General features: G+C 43.8%; 1 protein-coding gene across 2 annotated transcripts; it reads left to right on the forward strand.

Annotated features, from left to right (window-relative positions):
* Positions 1 to 10,495: 10,495 nt before the first annotated feature.
* Positions 10,496 to 20,775, forward strand: LRRC3C (leucine rich repeat containing 3C). 2 transcript variants are annotated; one of them, XM_061590159.1, is made up of 2 exons: positions 10,496 to 10,611; positions 19,682 to 20,775. In XM_061590159.1, the coding sequence occupies exon 2, from the start codon at positions 19,787 to 19,789 to the stop codon at positions 20,567 to 20,569; it is 783 nt and encodes a 260-aa protein (XP_061446143.1). In that variant the 5' UTR covers positions 10,496 to 10,611; positions 19,682 to 19,786; the 3' UTR covers positions 20,570 to 20,775. The 2 variants fall into 2 exon arrangements, with proteins under 2 accessions (XP_061446143.1, XP_061446142.1); XM_061590158.1 differs by lacking the exon at positions 10,496 to 10,611 and adding an exon at positions 11,071 to 11,167.
* The last annotated feature ends 353 nt before the right edge of the window (positions 20,776 to 21,128 follow it).

Genomic DNA, 21,128 nt, shown 5'->3' on the forward strand with positions numbered 1-21,128 from the left:
TTGTGCTGTAAATCAATGGGACATAGGAAAGGATTGTGTTTGTGCTGTAAATCTTTCTCCCTGCAATCCTATTTTTAAAACAATTAGGCAGGGCTTACTTAGGTATCTCTGCTCTTATTTTTTTTAGCAAATACTGATTTTTTTTAATGTTCTGCAATGACCAACTGGTTTTGACAATAAACTATTATATGGGGTGTATGTATTTTTACATCTCCAGTGTGTGTGTATATGGAGTCTTTCCAACAATCCTCTGAGGTAAGGTTGCCGATTGGAAACCAAGGCAGCTCACAAGAAGAAATAAATACATTTAAAATCCAATAACCATAAAACAAATATAAAACAGTTGGAAAACAGCTTAAAGTGGCATGATTCTGAATTTTGGGTTGGGTGAGTGAAGTTCCTTATCACTTGAGGTTGCAGTCCTGGGCACGCTTCCCCCTTAGCCCCATTGGATACATTGGGACTTGCTTCTGAGTAAACATGCATAGGATTGCACTATAAATATATTTACAGGTTGTGTAAATAATAAACATCTTTGACACATGCTTATATAAATATTACTTCATACTATGCCCCGATAAGCATCTGATTTCACACTATGGTTGTGCACTATTATTTCCTCTACATTTTAAGTGTGCCCTTCTTCCTTGGGGCAGTCATGGTCTCCCCTCTGTTGTTTTCACCCTAAGGTGCAGATTAGGCTGAGAGATGGTCAGTAGCCCATGGACATCCAGCAAATCTTATAGCTAAGTTCCATTTAAAAGAAATTAATTAAAACAATTTGCAGGCAGGCAACGTTTTTAAAGTAGATCCACACAATACATTTAAAGCACATCCAACTCGCATTTAAAGCATATGACTTCCCCCAAAGAATCCTGAGAAGTGTAGTGTTTCCCTCACAGTTATAGTTCCCACCACCCTTAACAAACTACAGTTCCCATGATTCTGTGGTGGGATTCATGTGCTTCAAATGTGTGTTGAATGTGCTTGAAATGAATGGTGTGGATCTGCCCTAGGTATGCTATGCATTCATTAGTGAATTGAAAATAATAATTGTAAAAGATACCTTTTTAAACAGGGGAAGGGATGTAGCTCAGAGGTAAGGCCTATGTTTTGCATGCAAATCTCCAAAATTCAACTTCTGGAAAAGACTGTTGCCTGGAATCCTGGAGAGCCAATACTAGCTCATGTCATCAGTAATGAGCTAGATGGTACCAAATGGCCTGAGTCGGTATAAAGCAGATTCCTTTGTGCCTAAAAGAGGAAAGAGAACCAAGGACCACAGTGACTCAGAAATTTATGTATTTTATTTACAACATTTATATACTGCTTTATTGTAAAAAAAACACCCTCAAAGCGGTTTACAGGAGGAATTAAAATAATAAAATAATTAGCAAAACCTGTTAAAGACAGGTGTTTAAAAGCATTCAAAATAATAACACCAATGCATTAAAAACAGATAAAAAACATAATAGCTTCTACATGTCTGGGTAAGCTTGCCTAAACAAAAGTGCCAAAACGAATACGAAGGCGCCTGCCTAATGTCAATAGGCAGGGAGTTCCAAAGTGTATGTAAAACCACACTAAAGAACCGATTTCTTACAAGAGCAGAATAAGTACTACGTGGCAGCCATAACATGGAAAGCATATATCGAACTTTGCCTGGTAGCAAATCGGCAATCAGTGCAGATTTCAGAGCAGAGGTATTATTTGCTGATAGGGTCTCACTGATGTCAGCAATCATGTCACAACATTCTGGACTAAGTGCAGTCCCTGGGTCATGTTGTGCTGCATGGGGATTCCTGTGCCCTTGGCTGACTGGCTGGCAGGATTTTTTTAGTTTTGGTTAGGAACCCTGACTGGTTGTGGGATACTGAGTTTTCTGTCTTACTCGTAAGAATCTTGTTGTGGTTGGTATGGTATTGCATTTAGGAAATCATCACTGTCTTTTGTTTTTTTTCTATTTGCATTTCATTTACCTCTGACCTCACTCCTTTACATCCATAGAAGCAACAACAGTGTTTCCATGTGCTCAGCTCCATGCCCTTAAACCCACTGATAACACACCTTGTTGTTTGCAAGACGGTTTGTTGCTTGTCCAATAGCAGTAAAAAGAATTCACATACTGGGAAGTGTGGCTTCGATTGCTGTTGTTCCCAATCTACTACCTGTGAAGGTAGACCAAACCACGTGTGTTTTCCCTCTGTCAATTATAACTCACTGGAATTGGGTTGGCTGTCAAAGTGAGTGTATAGCAGCCCACAGGGCAGGCAGGAAAAAGTACAGAATCTTCTTAACTCTTACTCATTTATCAAACCTCTCTCTGCAGTGAAGGGTCAAGTCTGTAAAGACATTTGGAGCAGCCATGTTAAAAGGCAGGCAGGGCATTCAAGGCAGGGGGTTGCCAACCCTGCTTTGATATGGATATCTTTGCAGAGGATCCCTAGTCAAGCCTTACCAACAGCACAATCCTAACCATACCTACTCAGAAGTAAGTCCTATTGAGTTTAATGGGGCTTAGTCCCTTAGTAAGTGTTTACACTTGCAGCCTTCAGGGACATCTATCTTTATTCCTGAGTGCTTCTATCTAACATCACCACACTAGGCTCCTTTCTTCCAACAATGGCCTTCTGGTGACTGCCCTAGCCTGAGGGCAGTTAAACCCTTCTTGCCAGAAGCAAGTAGGCTAGATTAATTGGTTCCTACACAAGCTCCCTAAGCAGGTAAGAGGGAATGATCTTATCATTTCAGCTGGACCTGGGAACACCTTCATTTAGTTAAGATTTCTATCTTAATTTCCAATCAGATTTTTTTTGTTTGAGTGGTATGCTCCAAGCAACAGTGGTTGATGCTTAATGTATCATGCTTAATGACATCAGTAGGGCCTGCCCTGTGACTTCACTAAGGCCACCCCATGACATCACTAGGTCACAGCCCCCATGACATTACTAGGGCCCACCCCTGAAATCTCAGGGTTTGAGATGCTTCTGAACTGGTAGCCCTAGGCCTACCGCTGCTTCCCTTCCATATGGGCCCATCTGCACTATACATTTTAAGCAGTATTATGCCACTTTAAACAGTCATGGCTCCCCCACTGCCAATAATCCTGGGAACTACAGTTTGGTAAGGGTGCCGAGAGTTGTTAGGAGACCCCTGTTCCCCTTATACAGTTACAATTCTCAGAGTTCCTTGAGAAGAGGGATTGACAGTTAAACCACTCTGAGAATGAGGGGAATAGGGGTCTCCTAACAACTCTCAGCACTCGTAACAAACTATAGTTCCCAGGATTCTTTAGGGGAAGTCATGACAGTTAAAGTAGTATAATTCACTAATAGGCAAAAAACCTTGCGGTTTAAGAACGTACCTATAGCCCACAGATATTTCTATCAAATTTTAAAAAGCAGGGAAATTGGGCGGCTATAGTGAATGCACCAGGGGAGCAGGAGACCTGAACTCCTCTCTGAGATATTGGACTGCCCTACAAATTTGTCAAAATGCAAACACAATTTGGGTTGGTCTTTCACAGTCCAATCCACTTCCTGTGTAGCTTGGAAGAATTTGGTAACATGTGCCTCTGAGCATATGGTGAGTGGTGGCAACACCTGCCATCTCCAAAGATAGAGAATTATATTTTTGTATGTTTGTTGGTGTTCTTCTTACTTTGCTTCTTTCCTGTGTTACTAATGTTTCTACAGAGAATCTAAACTAGAAAATTTTATTTCCCTCATTATTCATCCTAGAAATCTGTGTCAAATTTATTTTTATTAATTTCAAAGCTTTTTTATTGGTCAATGTCATATGATGGCGAAGACAGCCTTTTGTGTTTCAAATTGGGGATTATGTTCTATTTCTATTTTGGGGGCATTAACAGTTGAATCTGAAACTGCAGTTTGATGTAAAATCAGACTGATTCCAATATGTTGCTACTTCAGCAATGACTCTAGCTGTTGGAAAAAAGAGGATGCATGTTTTCAGCCTGCTATGTTTAAACCACTTTATTTAAGGCAAGGTGGGCACAGTCAATTAAAAACATAGAGCACACCTACCATTTTGCTAGAATATATATATGTCAGCAGGTTATTGGGGTTCACAGAAGAGGCCAAAGAGCTCTTGGCCAAGAACTCCCACTGAGGCAGACTGAAGGAAAGGGTTTCAACAGAATCTTTATTTTTCTCCTATCTAAGTTCAGCTCCCAAGTGGTCAGGTGAACTTCAGATAAATCCTCTTTGGACTGGGTTTGGTGACAACCTCCTCCACACCCCCTAGCCTTGGCTCTGGGACCCAGCCATCCTCATACACGTGATGTTGTTAGTCAATACCCATTCCCTGTTGCTAGTCCACAGCATCTCAAATTGCATCCCAGTTCTGAAAATGGAGGATTTGGCTGTTGTGGCTAGTAGCTGCCAGGAAGCCCATCATCCATCTATTTAATCATTTTAAAAAGCCATTTATGTGTTCCATAAACCAGTTATGTTTCTTGTGTTCTTAAATCTTACAGCCTATGAATTACTATAGATGTACACAGGTTTTTTGAGGTAAACTGTATTCGCTCCTCATTCTCTCCACATAACTCACAGATTTATAAACCTTAGGCTGCAGTCCTATACCCACTTAACTGATAAGCCCCACTGAATTCTGAGTACACATGTAGAAGCTTGCACTGTCAACCATATTCAGCCATTTTCACTGGCAGTGGGTTCTTCAAACAATTCTTACTGAGAATTTTTTTGTTAGAGACCAACTCCCCACTGCTTAAAAGAAGAGAATATAATCTAATTCAAACCAACCAAAAGGACTTATTCAGTTCATTTTTTATGGGCTGATTTACACATTACCTCAGTTAAGTGGTTGTCCATCAAACTGCTACACCATGGCTGATTCCCACTCTGCTCTGACAACATGCAAATATTTCTGTCCATTTGGTAACACATGCTTCTTGGACAGCTCCTTGAACGTTCAGACTAAAACCTGGAGCAGATTCCACTGCCCCACTGATATGGGGTCACCAGCTGCCACTGGTACATTAGTGTGGACCATGCCAGTGGAACCCACCCAATTGGGAGAAGCATCACCTGTCACAAAGTTAACTACACAAATCTTAAATATTAGTACTTTTTAGGACTGTTACCCTGGTGTTGTTATGCTCTGGTATTGGTTTGTATTCTGGTCTGATTCTGTGATAGGTTTTATTCTGTTTTAGATTTTATTTTCCTATTGTATTTTTGTATTTTATGGTTTTATTTTTTACTTCTAAACCACCAAGAGAAACTTTTGTTATTGAGCAGGCAGGGATATATATTGAGAATAAATAAATGCAATTGAAGGACAGAGGTAGACATTTCTACATATTCCCAGAGCAGGGGCAGGGGGGAACCCAGATTAACCATCCAATGAAGCTGAATGTAGAAAGATTCAGAACAGACAAAAGAAAGTACTTCTTCATGTAGTGCATAGTTAAACTATGGAATTTGCTCCCATAAAAAGCAATGATGGCCACCAACATGGGTGGCTTTAAAAGAGGATTAGACAAATTCATGGAAGGTAAGGCTATCAATAGCTACTAGCCACAATAGCTATGTTCTTCCTGCACTATGAATGCCACTTGCTGGGAATTGCAGGTGGGGAGAGTGCTGTTGTGCTCAGGTCCTGCTGGCAGGCTTCCTGTAGGCATCCAGAGGGCCACTGTGAGCACAGTGAGAACTAGATGCTGGTCTAGATGGGCCACTGGCCTGATGAAGCAGGGCTCTCCTTATGTTCCTAGCAGCGGAGGCAGCAGCACCTTGAAAGTTAAATATGCCATTACTATTTAAGAATGTTTAAGGGTGATTAATGGATCTCTGGATGAATGCTCTTTCTCCTTCTCAAAAAGTTACAAACTAATAAAAATGTCTCAGACCTGGACACTGAAGTCTCTTGTGGGCACTTTTCCATCTTGGTTACTTTTACTATCAATCTAGAAACCGCAATGAAATCTGCACAGCAGCTTCTCCCTGCACAACCTGGAGCTTTTCTTAAGCCAGTCTTCTCCATTCATTTTTATTTTATTTATTTCAGATCTTTCTAAGCCACTTTTCAAGACTTTTAACCCTTCCCAATGGTTTATAACAAATGTACAATATCATTAAAAAAGCAAACATTAAAAACCACACTAAAGCAGACAGTTTAAATGTGCCCAGTACAATAACATTCAATAAACACCAACTCCAGTAGGAGCCTACGCAGCAGTGATGGGGAACCTGTGATCCTCCAGATATTGAACTCCAGCTTCCAACAGCCATAGTCAGTATGGCCAATAGGTCAGGAATGATGGGAGTTGTAGTCCCACAATGTTTGGAGGTCCACAGGTTCCCATCCTGGCTATACAATAAAACCTTTCAGTGAAAAGCCAAGCAAAACGAATATGCAAAACTTCCTTAAAAACAAATCAGAAGGAGCCAGGTGTGTATCTCTTGGAAGGGAATGCCATAAGGTTGGAACCACCACTGAGAAGGCCCTATCTTTAGCACCCACCAGTATGATTCATTTTAAAGCTGGGCACACAAGTCGGTCTGCCATAGTTGGTCCATCTGTTCAGCTAAAGCAACCACAGACAAAAACAGGAGTGCTCTATTTGGTTTTGTTCTCCTTTCCCTCTACTGGGATTCTCATGTTAGAAAACTGAAATATCAGAAGTGCATCTCTCCTGACACCTACATCCTGCCTCTTTTCACCATAACACTCACCAAAAAGCACCCAGATTCACCTCTGTTAAATGAGCACGGGCGTCCCTACCATTATTTCATATTATCTTACACACTCTCACAATTCTATAATTCCTATCACCCTTAACAAACTACAGTTCCCAGATTTTTTGGGGGTGGGTGGGGGATATGCTTTAAATGTGTTTTAAATGTATATGCATATGCAGTCTCCATCCTCCTCCCTGCTGAGTTCTACAACTGCAACACTGTAGCAGTGAGCGCTCTAGTAGCTTACAGCAAAGCATTTCCATTGACCACACCTGGAGGGGTAATGGGTTGATCTGCCAATCAGTTGCATAATCTATTCGAAGCGAATTTTAAAAAAACGCATTCAAGCTGATACCACCAGGTTTTACGGTTTTACAGTAAAAAGGGAGCAGGTTTTAACTAGCGTTGTGTGCTCCCATTTTCAGGAAAGAGAGGTTGAGACAAACTGGAACCAGCAGAACAGTGAGTGTGTCTCTACCCTGAGACTAAGAAGGAGGAAGCTGGCAGGCATATTGAAAAGGGCAGGCAATGCCCCATCGGCCCTAATGGACCAGCCTGCACTTAGTAATTATTTCTAAAATTGCATCTATAGGTATATAATGTAGTATATGCAGTTTGATGCAAATAGGTGTCCTCTTTTCTAGCAATGCATATCTGGGTTTCCAAAGAAGAAGGAAATGTGCCCTCTCTATTGGATTAAAACCAGTTTTTTCACTGGAGCTTGGAACAGAAAACCAGTGCAAGTACCAGAACGCTAGTTTTAACACTGGTTGATACTGGAGCACTACATGACTGTCCTGGGCCATGTTCTCAGTAGGAGCAGTTTAAATGGCTCTTTTTTGTTGTTTTAAGCTTGAACACAGCCCTAATATCGCAAAGATGCTTGAGAAAACTTGCTACAAGGAATATTTGGGAAATGTCTTTCCCGTTCCGTGTGCTCCAAGTCCTGTAACCTTCTCTGCCATGATCGATGTCTATTAGATTCTGTGGCCACTGCCAAAACCACTTGCTTCAGATGAGCCCCCTTCCTTCACAAACCAACCTGGAAGATGATCCCAATATCACTCCCAGAGGTGTAGTTAGTTTCAAGGTAGCTTCAAGGAAACAGAATACATGATCTGTATCAAGGGCTTGTCAAAATAGCAAGCTGTAGAAAGCAGCTGTTTTTAAATGCTTGGGGGCTATTTGGCATTTGGATCTATCTGCTGGATTTCCCCCCAGCCCTCTGCCAAGTCATACTGTTAACTGAACTGAGGGTCTAACAGTTCCTGCAATTTGGCCCTTAAACTGAAGGTGTGTGGGTGAATCAGGTGTGATCGTCCAGTTGATCAAGGACGGCGTCTCTTGAGAACAAGAGCCAAACGTCTCTTGGTTTGGGAGCTTTCTAGACTAGAGACTAGCTGTTGCTTTTTATATTTGGAGGTTAAAGAATCATCTGCCAAGAACTCCTAAATGACACCTTGAAAACTACACCCCAAAGCTCAAAGATTCATTCAAAGGAAATGAAATAATTAAGGGAAGGGTAGAGTACATGCTTTGCATGCAATTAGTCCCGGGGCAATCCTCAACACAGTGGTATAGCTAGGTAAATTTAGGTCCTGGATTTAATGGTGTTATGGAGCCATGTATATTACTTAGGAACAAAAAAAGCTGCCTTATACTGAATCAGACCATTGGGCCATCTAGCTCAGTATTGTTTACACTGACCTGCAGGATTCCCTCCCAGGCCTACCTTGAGATGCCAGGGATTGAACTTGGCACCTTCTGCATGCAGAGCAGGCGCTCTGTCACTGAGCTATGGCCCTTTCCCACAATGAATTGTTAAGCCCACAATTAACATTTCCCTTCCCTACCATACCACGCTTTACAACTGCTTCTACACCCCTGACCAAAACAAGCACACAAAAAGCAGTTTGCCACCTCTGATTTAAATAAAATAAATAGTCTGAGCATGTGCCGTTTCATATTTTAAAAAATTGCTAAAATCATAGCACCATCATGACTACGGGGACCAAATGGCATTTATTTCTGTTGCCCTGGTGCTTAACACATTGATTTGGGAATAAGCATCATTTTGTCATAGAAGAGGATAATATATGTTTAAAAAAAGGATCTCTAACTTCCTGCAGGGGCTGAAACCCTGAAGACCGTTGAATCCTGACAAAGAGGGTTGTCTCAGAACCTCTGTCTTCTCTGCTTTGTCTCTCTTTACTGCTTCTGTTTGTACAGCTAATGAACCTGCAAAACACCCCCTCCATTCAATGTTCATCTTATAATAACAAACTGCAAATCAGGGCCATCCCTACTATTAAGCAGAGTGAGGCAGAAGATGCTGGCGTTGAGCAGCAGACACCCCCCCCCCAGCTGTTCCCTGGAGTTCCTCAGCCAATCATTCCCCTCAGTAGGAGGCTGGAGTTGGTGTGTCACCTTGGGTACCCTGCATCCCCTAAGCTGCCCTGCTGCCCTCCAGCATAACGGAGGCTGCTGTCCCATGGCTAGTGTTGAAGGGCAGGACCATGCCACATATTTAAAGCACACCCCAGTACTAGTCCTACTCGGAGTACACCCATTTAAGTTAACGGACATTACTAATTTAGGTCCATTAATTTCAATGGATCTGCTCTGAATAGGATTTAGTTGAATACCCCCCCCCGTCTGGTTGCCTTCTGTATATTCAGTGGGCGAGTGGGCGTCCCCTTACCCTTTGCCTCAGGCAGCAAAATGTATTGGGCCGGCCTTGCTGCAGACTAGGGCTTCCATCATGCCCAGCCACATTCAGACTGAGGAAGAGCGCTGTTACACTTGTGATTGCTGCCTTGCGTTGTCGTTTATGACGATAGTTTAAATAAATTTAGGAACCGAGGCAGCTGCCTTATACCAAGTCAGACCATGGCTCAGTCTAGCTCAGTATTGTCTAGCAGCTGCTCTCCAGGCTTTCCGGCAAGCCTCTTTCCCAGCTTTATGGAGAAATACCCTACCGGAAATTAAACCAGGAGTCCTACTGCATGCAAAACAGGCGATCTACCGCTGTGCTAAACAGGCCCTTCGCCTTCTGTTTCAGGATCCCTTTTCAGTATGGAACTTTCCTCATGGTCCAATAAGATTTGTGTTTGATGGTAACTTAAGAGGGTTCGTGTCTTGATGAGTTGGGACAGCAGTAGAGGAGGAGAGAAACAGCCGCCAGCTACCAGGTCGGCTTCTCTGCCCGTCTCCCAAATTTAACAAACAAAAATACGAATTTCCCAGGTTGCATGGAGCCTTGGGTGTATTATGTCCGCTCTCTCGCTCTCTTTCCAGGCGGGGTTTTCAATCCCCAAAGGAGAGCTATCATTCTCAGCCGAGAAGGGGGAAACCCACCCTCGCTTTCGCTGGCTCAAAGGATCAGTAGCAGGCAGGCAGTCACACGCTCACACGGTACAAAGACCAGGACATCGAGCCCCGCATCGGTGCTTTTTAATTATTATTATTATTGCCTGCGATTTTTCCAAGCTAGCCAGAGGCTGCTCTACGTGATCCGGTGCTCAAGGTGCACATACACGCACGCACGCACGCACACACACGGGGCACACACACGCTCTTCGCACGCGTGGCGGTAATAACCTAGCAAACTTCACGCGTCCTCCCCTGGCGTGATGGCAGCTCTGGCGAAAGGTCGGGATCTCCTGCTCCGGATTCAGACAGGCTCCGGAGCCTGCTGCAGATTAACGGGATAAAGAGAGAGAGAGAGCAGAGGGGGGAAAGCCGCAATGCCTGTTGATTGGAAGGGGGTCGCGGCAGATTTTGTCGGCTCTCCCCCCGGCTCGCTTTTCTCCCTTCTTCCCTCGGGTTGCTGCGGGGCTCCGGAGGACAGCGACGGCCAGGGGCGGGAGTCGAGTGGCGAAAGGTGAGTCCGATTCCACCCCCACCCCAGAGCAGAAGGAAGGACGAGGCGGGTGGGAAGGACTCAGCCATTGCTTCGCCGCCACAGAGGGAGGGAGATTCGGAAACCCGGGATCGCCCCTCCAGTACGGCGGAGGAGTTGAGTTGCGGGGAGATCTGGTGCAACTTTGCCCGCATCGTTCAAAGTTGTATCTAATTCATTCCCATTCCTTCCTCTCCCCAATGCAAAAAAAAAAAGGGGGGGGAGGCAGACCTGCGGGTGCAGCCCAATCCTATGCATGCTTACTCAGAAGTAAGGCCCCTGATGTTCAGTGGGGCTTACTCCCAGGTAAGAGTGAGGATAAGATTGCAGCCGTAAAGACTGCACCTCTTTGCTAAGCGTTCGTGGGGGAGATCCAGAGAGATTTAGAATGGGATTGCAAATGTCTTTTCAAAATTGAAAGCCTGGGGAGCGGCGGCGTGCGGGGCGGGGGAATGTTAGCCAAGGGTACTAGCGCCTGGATTTTCAGAAGGGGCGGGAAAGGGGTGTGTGTGGCTGTTCCCCCTCTCCTGCACTCCAGGTAAGGCATTCAGCTACATTGCCCATGCTAAGCCCATTTTAAGTCTTTCGTCCAGTAATTCACTTTACTGTATTTTGGCTTCTAGGCACAACGTAAAACACTGTTCTATAATCAGCTGAAGCTTGATTTTCCCATTCAGTCAGAATGTGTGTGTGTGTAAGAGCGGGAGAGAGAAAGACTCTTGTATTAGGGATGGAGCCGCTGATTTTGGTGCCCTCTGGTGGTTCTCCTTTTTATACAATTATATTGTGTATAATATACAAGCATACAAAATATATTTTAAAAGGTTACAATTCTTTAACCACAAGTTTTAAAATATGGGGAAATAAGAATATCGCTCTTGGCAAAACTCACATGCATATTAAACCACTTGGATAATCTTGAATGTAAATCTATGCAGCAACTGCATCTGGACAATGTCATTTTTCATGGTGGGTTTAGTATTTGAAACCTCTACATCCTTTTCAAGAATAATTTTTAAATGGCATGTTCATGTTTCTGGAAGTTGTAGTTCCACTTAACATGTTAACAAAAAGGAATTATTTCCCTTTGTATTTATTTCTTAGTATCTTGTTGCAAATCTTACAGTTGTAGACATTTGCTCCAGCTCTGCATCAGGATGTCTCTCTCACCCCTACACAAATAATAAGAATCAATGAAACAACAAGAAATTAGAAACCCTGAAATTATGGCTGCATTCCCCATGAAATATGTTATTTCAGTCTGCCCCCAGAGCTTGATCACAGATTACTGTGATAAATTTTGTACAATCACATGGTGCAACTCTGATTCAAATGTTTGTCGCACACATCTGCCAGATTTTTACTTCTTCTTCACCATTAATGTATTGCTTTGGAAGATGGGCCTTCGCTGCTTGCATATAGCCATGTAATAAAGTATTATTCTAAGTTTGCTTTAAAAAAACAGACCTCTTTTTCCCTTTTCTGGAAAATTAATTTAAAAGGACTTTATGTCTGCTGATTATGTCTGTGAAGAGAGTGTGTGGTGGCAGCAGCAGCAAACCAAAAAGGGGTGTGCGGGAAGACAGTTCCATTCTGGATAAACAAATAATGCAGTTATGATATCCTCTGAAGTTAGGTGTTTTTTTTAATGGCAGAGGTGTGTATGCTGCAGTCTTAAAATGCTCCAGGAAATATAGGCATTGTTTAGCCTAGCTTGTGGGATTACATGTCTTCACTAAGAAAAGAACATGCATGTCACAATTCCTGCATGATGCTTGCCAGGATGGTTCAAGACCTTTCGCTGCCTGAGGCAAAGGACAAGATTCCCCCCCCCGCACAACTGGCAATTGAATCTTGCTTCAATACTGGCAATGGAATTGCATCCTCTGGTGCGCCTGGGGACACAGCAGGCTAGCTTAGGAGGTGTATGATGGGTTTGTAGCATACAGAGAACCCAAGCACCATCCAATGTAGCTGAATGGAATATCTGAAGATTCAGGGCAGACAAATGAAAGTCCTTTTTCACACAGGACATGGTTAAACTTTGGAATTCACTCCCACAAGATGTGGTGATGGCCACCATCTTGGATGGCTTTAAAAGAGGATTAGACAATTAAGAGAGGATAAAGGTATCAATGGCTATTAGCCATGTTGGCTATGTTCTCCCTCCACTGTTGAAGGCAGGATGCCTCTGAATACCAAGTTTCTGGGAATCACAAGCGGGCAGAGCACTGCTGCACTCCTGCTTGCAGGCTTTCCATAGACATCTGATTAGCCACTGTGAGAACAGGATGCTGGCCTAGATGGACCACTGACCTGATCCAGCAGGACTGTTATTATCTCTAACAGAAAGGAATGGTCACGGGGACTCAGGAGGAATGATTTGGAGGGGGGAAGCAATTTGCCACCTGTAATTGCCTCACTGTGCCTAATGCTGCAGACACAGTTGTGATCTGTTTGCATTTTAAAGAAAGGAAACTCCATGGTCAGGCCCGGTGCCAGCGGGCAGCCAGGTCGGGCATGGGCCAAGGGCCCCTGTGGCTCAAAAGGGCCCTCTTAAACATATAGGCTGGGGTTGTGAGTGTGGTGCTCCCGTTCTGCAATCCACACCAGCTTCGGGTCGTGGGGTGTGATGTGCAGCCTGGGGTAATACCCCAGGCTGCAAATCACACCCCGTGACCCGATGCTGGCATGGATTGCAGAGTCAGAGCTCCACCCTCCCAGGCAATACTCCCTGATGCAGCCAGCATGGGCATAAATAGGCCCAGCCGCTTCATGCTGTGTCAGCATGCTAGTGCGCTGCATGCACATGCCTGTCATCACCCGAGATGGTGGTGGGGGTGACAACCCTTGGAGTTTGATCTCCCACCACCATCTTATGGCAGGCATGCACATACAGTGTGCTAGTGCGCTGATGCAGCCCTGGCTGCTTGGGGGGCGGGGTTGCCTGGGATCATCACAACCCTATCCAAAGGGCCTGCTGAAGTCTGGTGCCCAAAAAGGCCCACTCATGCCTGGTGCTGGCCCTGTCCATGGTGGTCTTTGTCATCCTATTCTTTGGGTTACCTAAATGTAAATGTACTGCCTTCAAGTCGATTCCGACTTATGGCGACCCTATGAATAGTGTTTTCATGAGGCTGAGAGGCAGTGACTGGCCCAAGGTCACCCAGTGAGCTTCATGGCTATGTGGGGATTCAAACCCTAGTCTCCCAGGTCGTAGTCCAACACCTTAACCACTACACCACACTGGCTCTGGTGCTCATTAAATAGTCATTTAAGGGTACAATCCTATAGTTACTTTACTTGGGACAAAGCTCCATTGAACTCAGTGGGACTTACCTCTGAGTAGACGTTCATAGGATTGCAATGTAATTAACTTCCAAGACAGTCAGAATTTCAGGAAATTCTAAACTTTCAGTACTATTATTTATTTATTTTGCCCCTTAGTTTAAAACAAATGACAAAAAAACAAACCTAGGGTGAATCATGACAGCTGTAAAAACAATACTGAGTAAAAGCCAGTATCAAGTGGAATAGTAAAACCCAAGTAAAGTGGTTTTGAAACTACAGAAGTACTAGTAAAAATCATCAGATTAAAATGAGCTTGGATTATATGATAGAAAATACAAAGCTCTTTGCCTGGTGCCATAAAGACATCCAATTTGGCACCAGGCAAGCCTGCCTGGGGAAGAGATTCCACATGCCCAGTGCCACAACTGGAAAGGCCCTGTAATTCAGGGCTGGCTTATCATTAGGCAGAACGTGGTAGCAGAACCTGGGGGCCAAGGAGCAGCAGGCAGGTGTTAGGAGCACAGAGCAATGTGTGCCACGCAGCCTGCTGTGTGTTCCATAAATTAGCATACTGTTCTTAGATGCAATGGAGGACTCTGCACCATTGTTACTATTGAAGTATAATTCATCTGCCAGTCCGGCAGAACAGGGAATAAGGGAGAGATACCATTCTGTCTTTCACCTTAATGAGACAAATGTCCTGGGGAAGCCCTACGCTCTCAGATCACCACCTGCCTCACTAGACAGCAGGAGGACTGGGACAGCATGCTGATATGGACAGCAGAATCCTTTAGATAGCAGAATCCCCTTGATTTGCACTGTAGTCATTCCAAGCTGAAATTATCCTGCACACTCTACCTATATCCAACATCAATTTTACATTGTGCCAGTGGTTTTCAAACTTTCTACCTTCAAGTATCCCTTTTCCTCATCAATTTGTCAGCCAAGCAACCTTCCACATGCAGAGGATTCTGGGACATATTGTAAGGCACATGCTCAGTTCACGTCTGATCAGGCCTCTTTGGCACTTGCCCCTAGCTCAATGGTTGAGGGAATGCTTTGCATGCAGAAAGTCCCAGGTTCAATCCTTGCATCTGTAGTTAAAAGGGTCAGGTAACAAGTGATGGGAAAGTCCTCTGCTTGGAGAGCCACTGCCAGTCAGAGTAGGCAATCTTAGGTTAAACAGACAAATAGTCTAACTTGGTGTTCTCTATGACCACTGGAAATTCAAGTGTAAAAAATTGCATATGCTGCTTTGCTCACTTTGCTTCTGGCCCTGCCCACCACTGGCATGTGGCCCCTGGAAGGCTGATCAGAAGGGAATGTGACCCTCGAGCTGAAAATCTTCCCCACTCTAGTATTTATTATTTATTTTATTTATAAAAGTGTTTCTATAACTCCATATAATAAAATATCAAGGCAGTGTACAATGTTAAAACAGAAAACACTATTTAAAAAATAAAATTTAAAATACAGATAATAATAAAGTGAATGGTTAATCAACAATAAAATTTGAATATATGCTTTTACCTCAGGCCACAAGTCACTCACTATGTGGCACACTGATGGGCTGGAAAAAAACACAGGACTGCCTCTCTCATAAAAAGCATCCCAGCACCTGGTCATCTGAAAGTGATTTGGGATCATCATCATAGGCCATCAGATAATTGCAAGCCTGCCCTCAGTATTGCTGAGTGATCTGGAACCCACATTGAAAAACACAACAGCCAGGAAATACAGTGTAGGCTACACTATCTGGAGAATCAGGTCATTTCCTAGACACAAAGCCCTCTAATGCCTGAGGCTGCATCCCTGCAGCTTCATTCCCCAATTCCATTCCAAAGGGGCCTGTTCCAGAGTAGCTCAACATGGTATTTTGAATCTTTAATTGGCTGATCTATTATAGGCAGGGCTTTCCCTTCCCTCTTGGCATTCTTAAGTAAAGCAACTCATCATTTGCAAAGGCTGGAAACGTTCAGTGAATCCCTTTCACTATTTAATGGGATTGCCTTTCTGGCAAAGGCCCAATTGCTTGAAAGGGAGGAAAGACCCAAACATCTTTGCTTGGCTGGTTTCATGGAAATCTGAACCAAATTGCCTTCATAAAATACACAGGCTCAAATCCTTTTATAGTTCCTAAGAGCCCGAGGACGATTTTCTGAAAATCCACTGGGCATAATTGGCTTTCTGAAATAGACAGAGGCCCTATTGATCTTAGATTTGGAAAGACTAGCCTTCCACTAGGACCCTCCGTGGCGCAGAGTGGTAAGCGGCGGTAACGCAGCCGAAGCTCTGCTCACGGCCTGAGTTTGATTCCAACGGAAGGAGGAAGTCGAATCTCCGGTAAAAGGGGTCAAGGTCCACTCAGGCTTCCATCCAGCTGGGGGGTAAAGAAAGGCCAGGGAAGGAACTGGCAATCCCACCCCATATATACGGTCTGCCTAGTAAACATCGCAAGACGTCACCCTAAGAGTCGGAAACGACTCGCACTATAAGTGTGGGGACACCTTTACCTTTAGCCTTCCACTGATTGCATAGTTTTGATCACAGCAAGAATGATGTGTTCTATCTGGAGAGAATTTTGGTTCTGAAGTATAGTACTGTAGTTTCTCTTTTTCTTAAGGAAAATAACCTATGTTTTTAAACTTCATGGATGCAAAGTACAGCATGGAAATATATGGAACAGTGTCTGGCAAAGTCTTGGAAAGGTTGCAACATCTGGGGGGGGGTTAGTTTAGAAGAAACTTATGCATGGTGTGAAAAAAGTGGTCCGAGAGAAGTTTTTCTCCCTCATAATACTAGAACTCAGGGCCATCCAGTGAAGCTGAATGTTGGAGGATTCAGGACAGACAAAGCAAAGTGCTCCTTCACACAGCACATCATTACACTGTGGAATTTGCTTCCACATGAGGTAGTGATGGCCACCAGCTTAGATGGTTTCACAAGGGGATTAAACAAATTCATGGAGGATAAATTTCAGTGGCTACTAGCCATGATGGCTATGTTCTACCTTCGCTGTTGCAGAAAATGTGCCTCTGAATACGAGTTGCTGGAAACCACAGGAGTGGAGAGTGCTCTTGTGCTCAGGTCTTGCTTGTGGGCTTCCCATAGGCATCTGTTTGGCCACTATGAGAACAGGATGCTGGACTAGATGGCCTGTTGGAATAATTCAGCAGGGATTTTCTTATGTTCTTAAACCAATGTATGTTTGGACAGGTGTTGGAGGAGGATTCCTTTGGCAACTTAGCATAAGTTCTTCACTTTCCCCCACTGCAACTCTTCCTTGTCAGTTACGCAGAGGAAAATGAGGGTCTATTCAAAGATGCATGGAACGCCCTATCCTACCAAAACAGCTATGATGCAATAGCCATATATAGTAGGGCAATGCCTTTATTAGGACTAACTAATATGACATGATCTAGCGATCATCCAAGAAGGACCTGAACCACTATAATACAGTGCCTCCTAAGCCTAATCCCAGAAAGATAGTATGGTCAATGGTAATGAAAGCCACCAAGAGATCCAGGAGGACTAACCAGGCAGCTAAGCACATGGAACATAGTGCATTAGGTCTTGGCCATCACCTGGATTGATTTAAGTTGCAATTATGTTAACAGAATGGAGGTTAAGTGTAACATCCCCTTTGACCATTCTGATCGGTTGCAAGTTCCACACTTTCTTTGAGTCAGGCAGGAGCTGTTCTTCTGTCAATTTATTTTATTTATTTTTATTTGACATACTTCTTAATTACCCTTCATCAAATGATTCAGGGGTAGCATACAAAAGTGTGAATAAGACTATTCGCACACTATCAAAGGCAATATGCAAACCGAGCAATTCACATAAAGCAAGCAAAGTAAGAGGCAGACTAAAACATAAGACTAAACAGTAGGGAAACGCGGTTCCAGCTAAACATGTTATCTAAAATGTCTGGGCAAATAGGAAAATCTTAACCTGGTGCCGAAAGGATTGTAATGTTGGCACCAGACGTGTGTCTTTAGAAAGGATGCTTCAAAGTTAGGATGCCGCTACAGAAAAGGTCCTCTTCTGTGTGAATACATAATGCACCTCCATTAGATAAGGTATGAAGTTGGCCATTTATGCATAACCCCCCCCCAAAAAAGGCACAGATTTGCATATAACCTGCATGTCTGAGTTTATATGTATAGATGTAAATTTAGAAATAATCATTATAATTTAAATGGATTTACAATGCATCTCACCTGCGTGGGAAAGACTGTGACCAGACAGCCTGTGTGGCTGCTCAATCTGCTGCCCAGGTGCTAACTAACTAAGGATGAGCCACTTCAAGATTCCTGTTCTTCCTTCTTACAGTTCTTTATCTTTAAACCAGACATGGAGGGTCAGAGGACTCTCCTTTGACAGCCCTTCAAGTAGAGGATAGTCTTGTGTAATGTAGGATACATGACCACTCTCAGAGGGACTTGGAGAACATCCTCTACAGACGTTCTTAAGGCATGGGCAGGCTGGTATGGGAAGAGGGCCTCCAGCAGGTTCCCACACCATTTAAAGCTTTAAGGTGCACCAGTACCTTAAATTGGGCTCAGAAGTGAATAGGCAATATATTGAGACCAGAGATCTTTAGAGCACACTTTTGAACATTCCCTGCTTCAGAGCATCAACAGCTAGCAATTGCTGGCTGGTGTCACTTTCTCAGTTCCTCGCCTAGTCATCTGAGCCACTGTTTCCGTTTCATCAACAACCAGGGCAGGGTTTGTCATCTGCTAAGTGGTGGAATTTGACACTTTGGTGTGGAATTTATCCTCCTTGCTCTTGCAAGAGACTTGCATTAAAAAAGAAATACAATTCATTGCTGCTTGAACTTCCTTTTGTGATTTAGAATGCTGCACTTAAAAAAAAAACTGTTGGGAATGTGCCAAGTTCTCAGGCCCAGTTTGAATGTGGCACTGCTCATGGTTTCCTTTAAAAAAAAACAAATGTGTGAAGTTTCATGTGGCTAGGTGTTACATGTAAACTGGGTCACGTCTGCAAGAATTACATTTGCACAAAACTCCAGTACAGAACTGTCTGGCAAATGCAAGAGCTTGCTACATGGATCTGGCTCTGGTCTCACCTTGCATTCTGCAGAGAAATTGCCCATTCAGGAAAACTTCTCCAGTCATTAGCTCCCATTTAGGAAACATCAATTTATCATCCTGACCATTGGCAAGCAATCAAACATCATGGTCATGCAGCAGCAGTAACAATATATTGGCTCTTTACACTAGAGCAACTGCCATTGCTTCCTTAAGATGCTCTGGTAACTACAGATTCTCAGCCTCCCTTCCGGAGTTGTAGTTCTCAGGGTTCTTATGGGACAGGGAATGGCTGTTATACCTGTCTGCAATGCAGATATGACTCCAGGGTATTGTGATTTGTGATTTGTGGCTGTTATGGTAATGTGAAGGTGAGTACAGTGGGGGCAATGGAAAATGAGCCATGCCCATTTAGTGACTAACCTGTGGCCCTCAAGATGTTGTTAGACTGCAGCTCCTATCATCCTTGACCATTGGCCATGTTGGCTGGGGCTGATGGGAGCTGGAGTCCAACCACATCTGGAGGGCCACCGCTTATTGATTTGGTATAAATTGTACACCATTTTTGTATGCTATAAGGCCAATGCACATTCACATCAAAAATACCTCCAGGCCATATACTTTTTTTTGGTGGTGGCGGCATTTCATTCTGATGACAAAACTTTGCCTCAACTCTAGTTTTCCCCTTGCTCTGTCTTTCACAGTTAGTGATCCCCAAGCCACAGTCCCCAAGGCTCCCTGAGAGGCAAAGGAAATACAAGAAAACTGATGACAGAGAGGCTGCACCGTGGCTCTCCAGATGCCCCACCATGCCTTTTGTGGACTGGCTCCTCTACCGCTCAGTTGCCATGTGGTTGCTCCTCCAGAGTTTTGTTCTGATGGCCTTTTGCTTCCACTCAGCCACCACCTTTCCAAAGGGCTGCTACCCTTCCACCGAAGATGGCTTCAAAACGTTCCGTTGCAGCAAGGCGCAGCTTATGATTATCCCTAGAGATATACCCAATGATACCAACAAATTGTATCTGGATTACAACCAAATTTCTTTCCTGCCTAACGACGCCTTTCAGAATTTGCCCCTTCTGATGGAACTCGATTTGTCTCACAACGTCATAAGTCGTGTAGAAGTCGGAGCTTTCCGGGGATTGTCGGAAAGCCTGCATGCTTTGGATTTGTCATCTAACAAACTAGTGTCAGTCAACAAGGATGTCTTTAGCACACTGAAAGCCAAAGCCAATCTCTCTAGCAACCCTTGGCTCTGCGACTGCACACTCCAGCAGCTCATTGAGAGGGTAGAGCTGGCTGCTGGCACCTCTGACGGGATCGTGTGTGATGCCTCTGCACGGAAGGAGCACATTGGCAAGCCTTTTCTACAACTGGTCGGGGACATAGACTTCTGCAACATCTACAAAAAGACCACAGACATCGCCATGCTGGTCACCATGTTCGGCTGGTTCGCCATGGTGATCTCATACTTGATCTACTATGTCCGGCAGAACCAAGAAGATGCCCGACGACACCTAGAATATCTCAAGTCCTTGCCCAGCAAGCAGAAGAAGTCAGAAGAGTCATCTACAATTAGCACTGTGGTGTGACCAAAACCAAAATGAAATCTTCCTCACCCCAAATCCTCAAGAAAATCATAGGTCTGCTGAAGTAGATAGATAGATTCTACATCTCCTTCATATGGAAATTGTCCAATAGATGCTGGAATGCACAATGGCTGAAGAGACTGTTATTAAACAAACAAAGAAAATGACTGGGAAAGGGGCCCTTGCTTATATTAAAAGGCCTTCATTAACATTTCTTCTTGAGCAATGAGCAACAAAAATCATGTCAAAGTTGAATTACTTGGCACACTTCAAAGAGAGGTTAATGCCAGATTGACTCAACTGTTTCCTAGCCCTTCAGTAGAGACTCCATCATACACATTTTGCAAAAACCTTCTTTTTCTCAATATATATAGTATCAAAAACCTGGAGAGCTGCATCTTGGGATATGTTCCCATCATGCAATGCTCCAGTGACAAGAAGGATTGGGAGCAAGATGATTTGGTTGTGCTGTGTGTTTCCTAACAAGACATTCCCCGAAACCCACGCTTAGTGGAACTCCAGTAGGGGTGTAGTAAGATCCCTCATGTGTTCATCCAGAAAT

The sequence above is a fragment of the Rhineura floridana genome, chromosome 11 (assembly GCF_030035675.1).
Source record: "Rhineura floridana isolate rRhiFlo1 chromosome 11, rRhiFlo1.hap2, whole genome shotgun sequence".
Taxonomy (NCBI): Eukaryota; Metazoa; Chordata; class Lepidosauria; order Squamata; family Rhineuridae; genus Rhineura; species Rhineura floridana.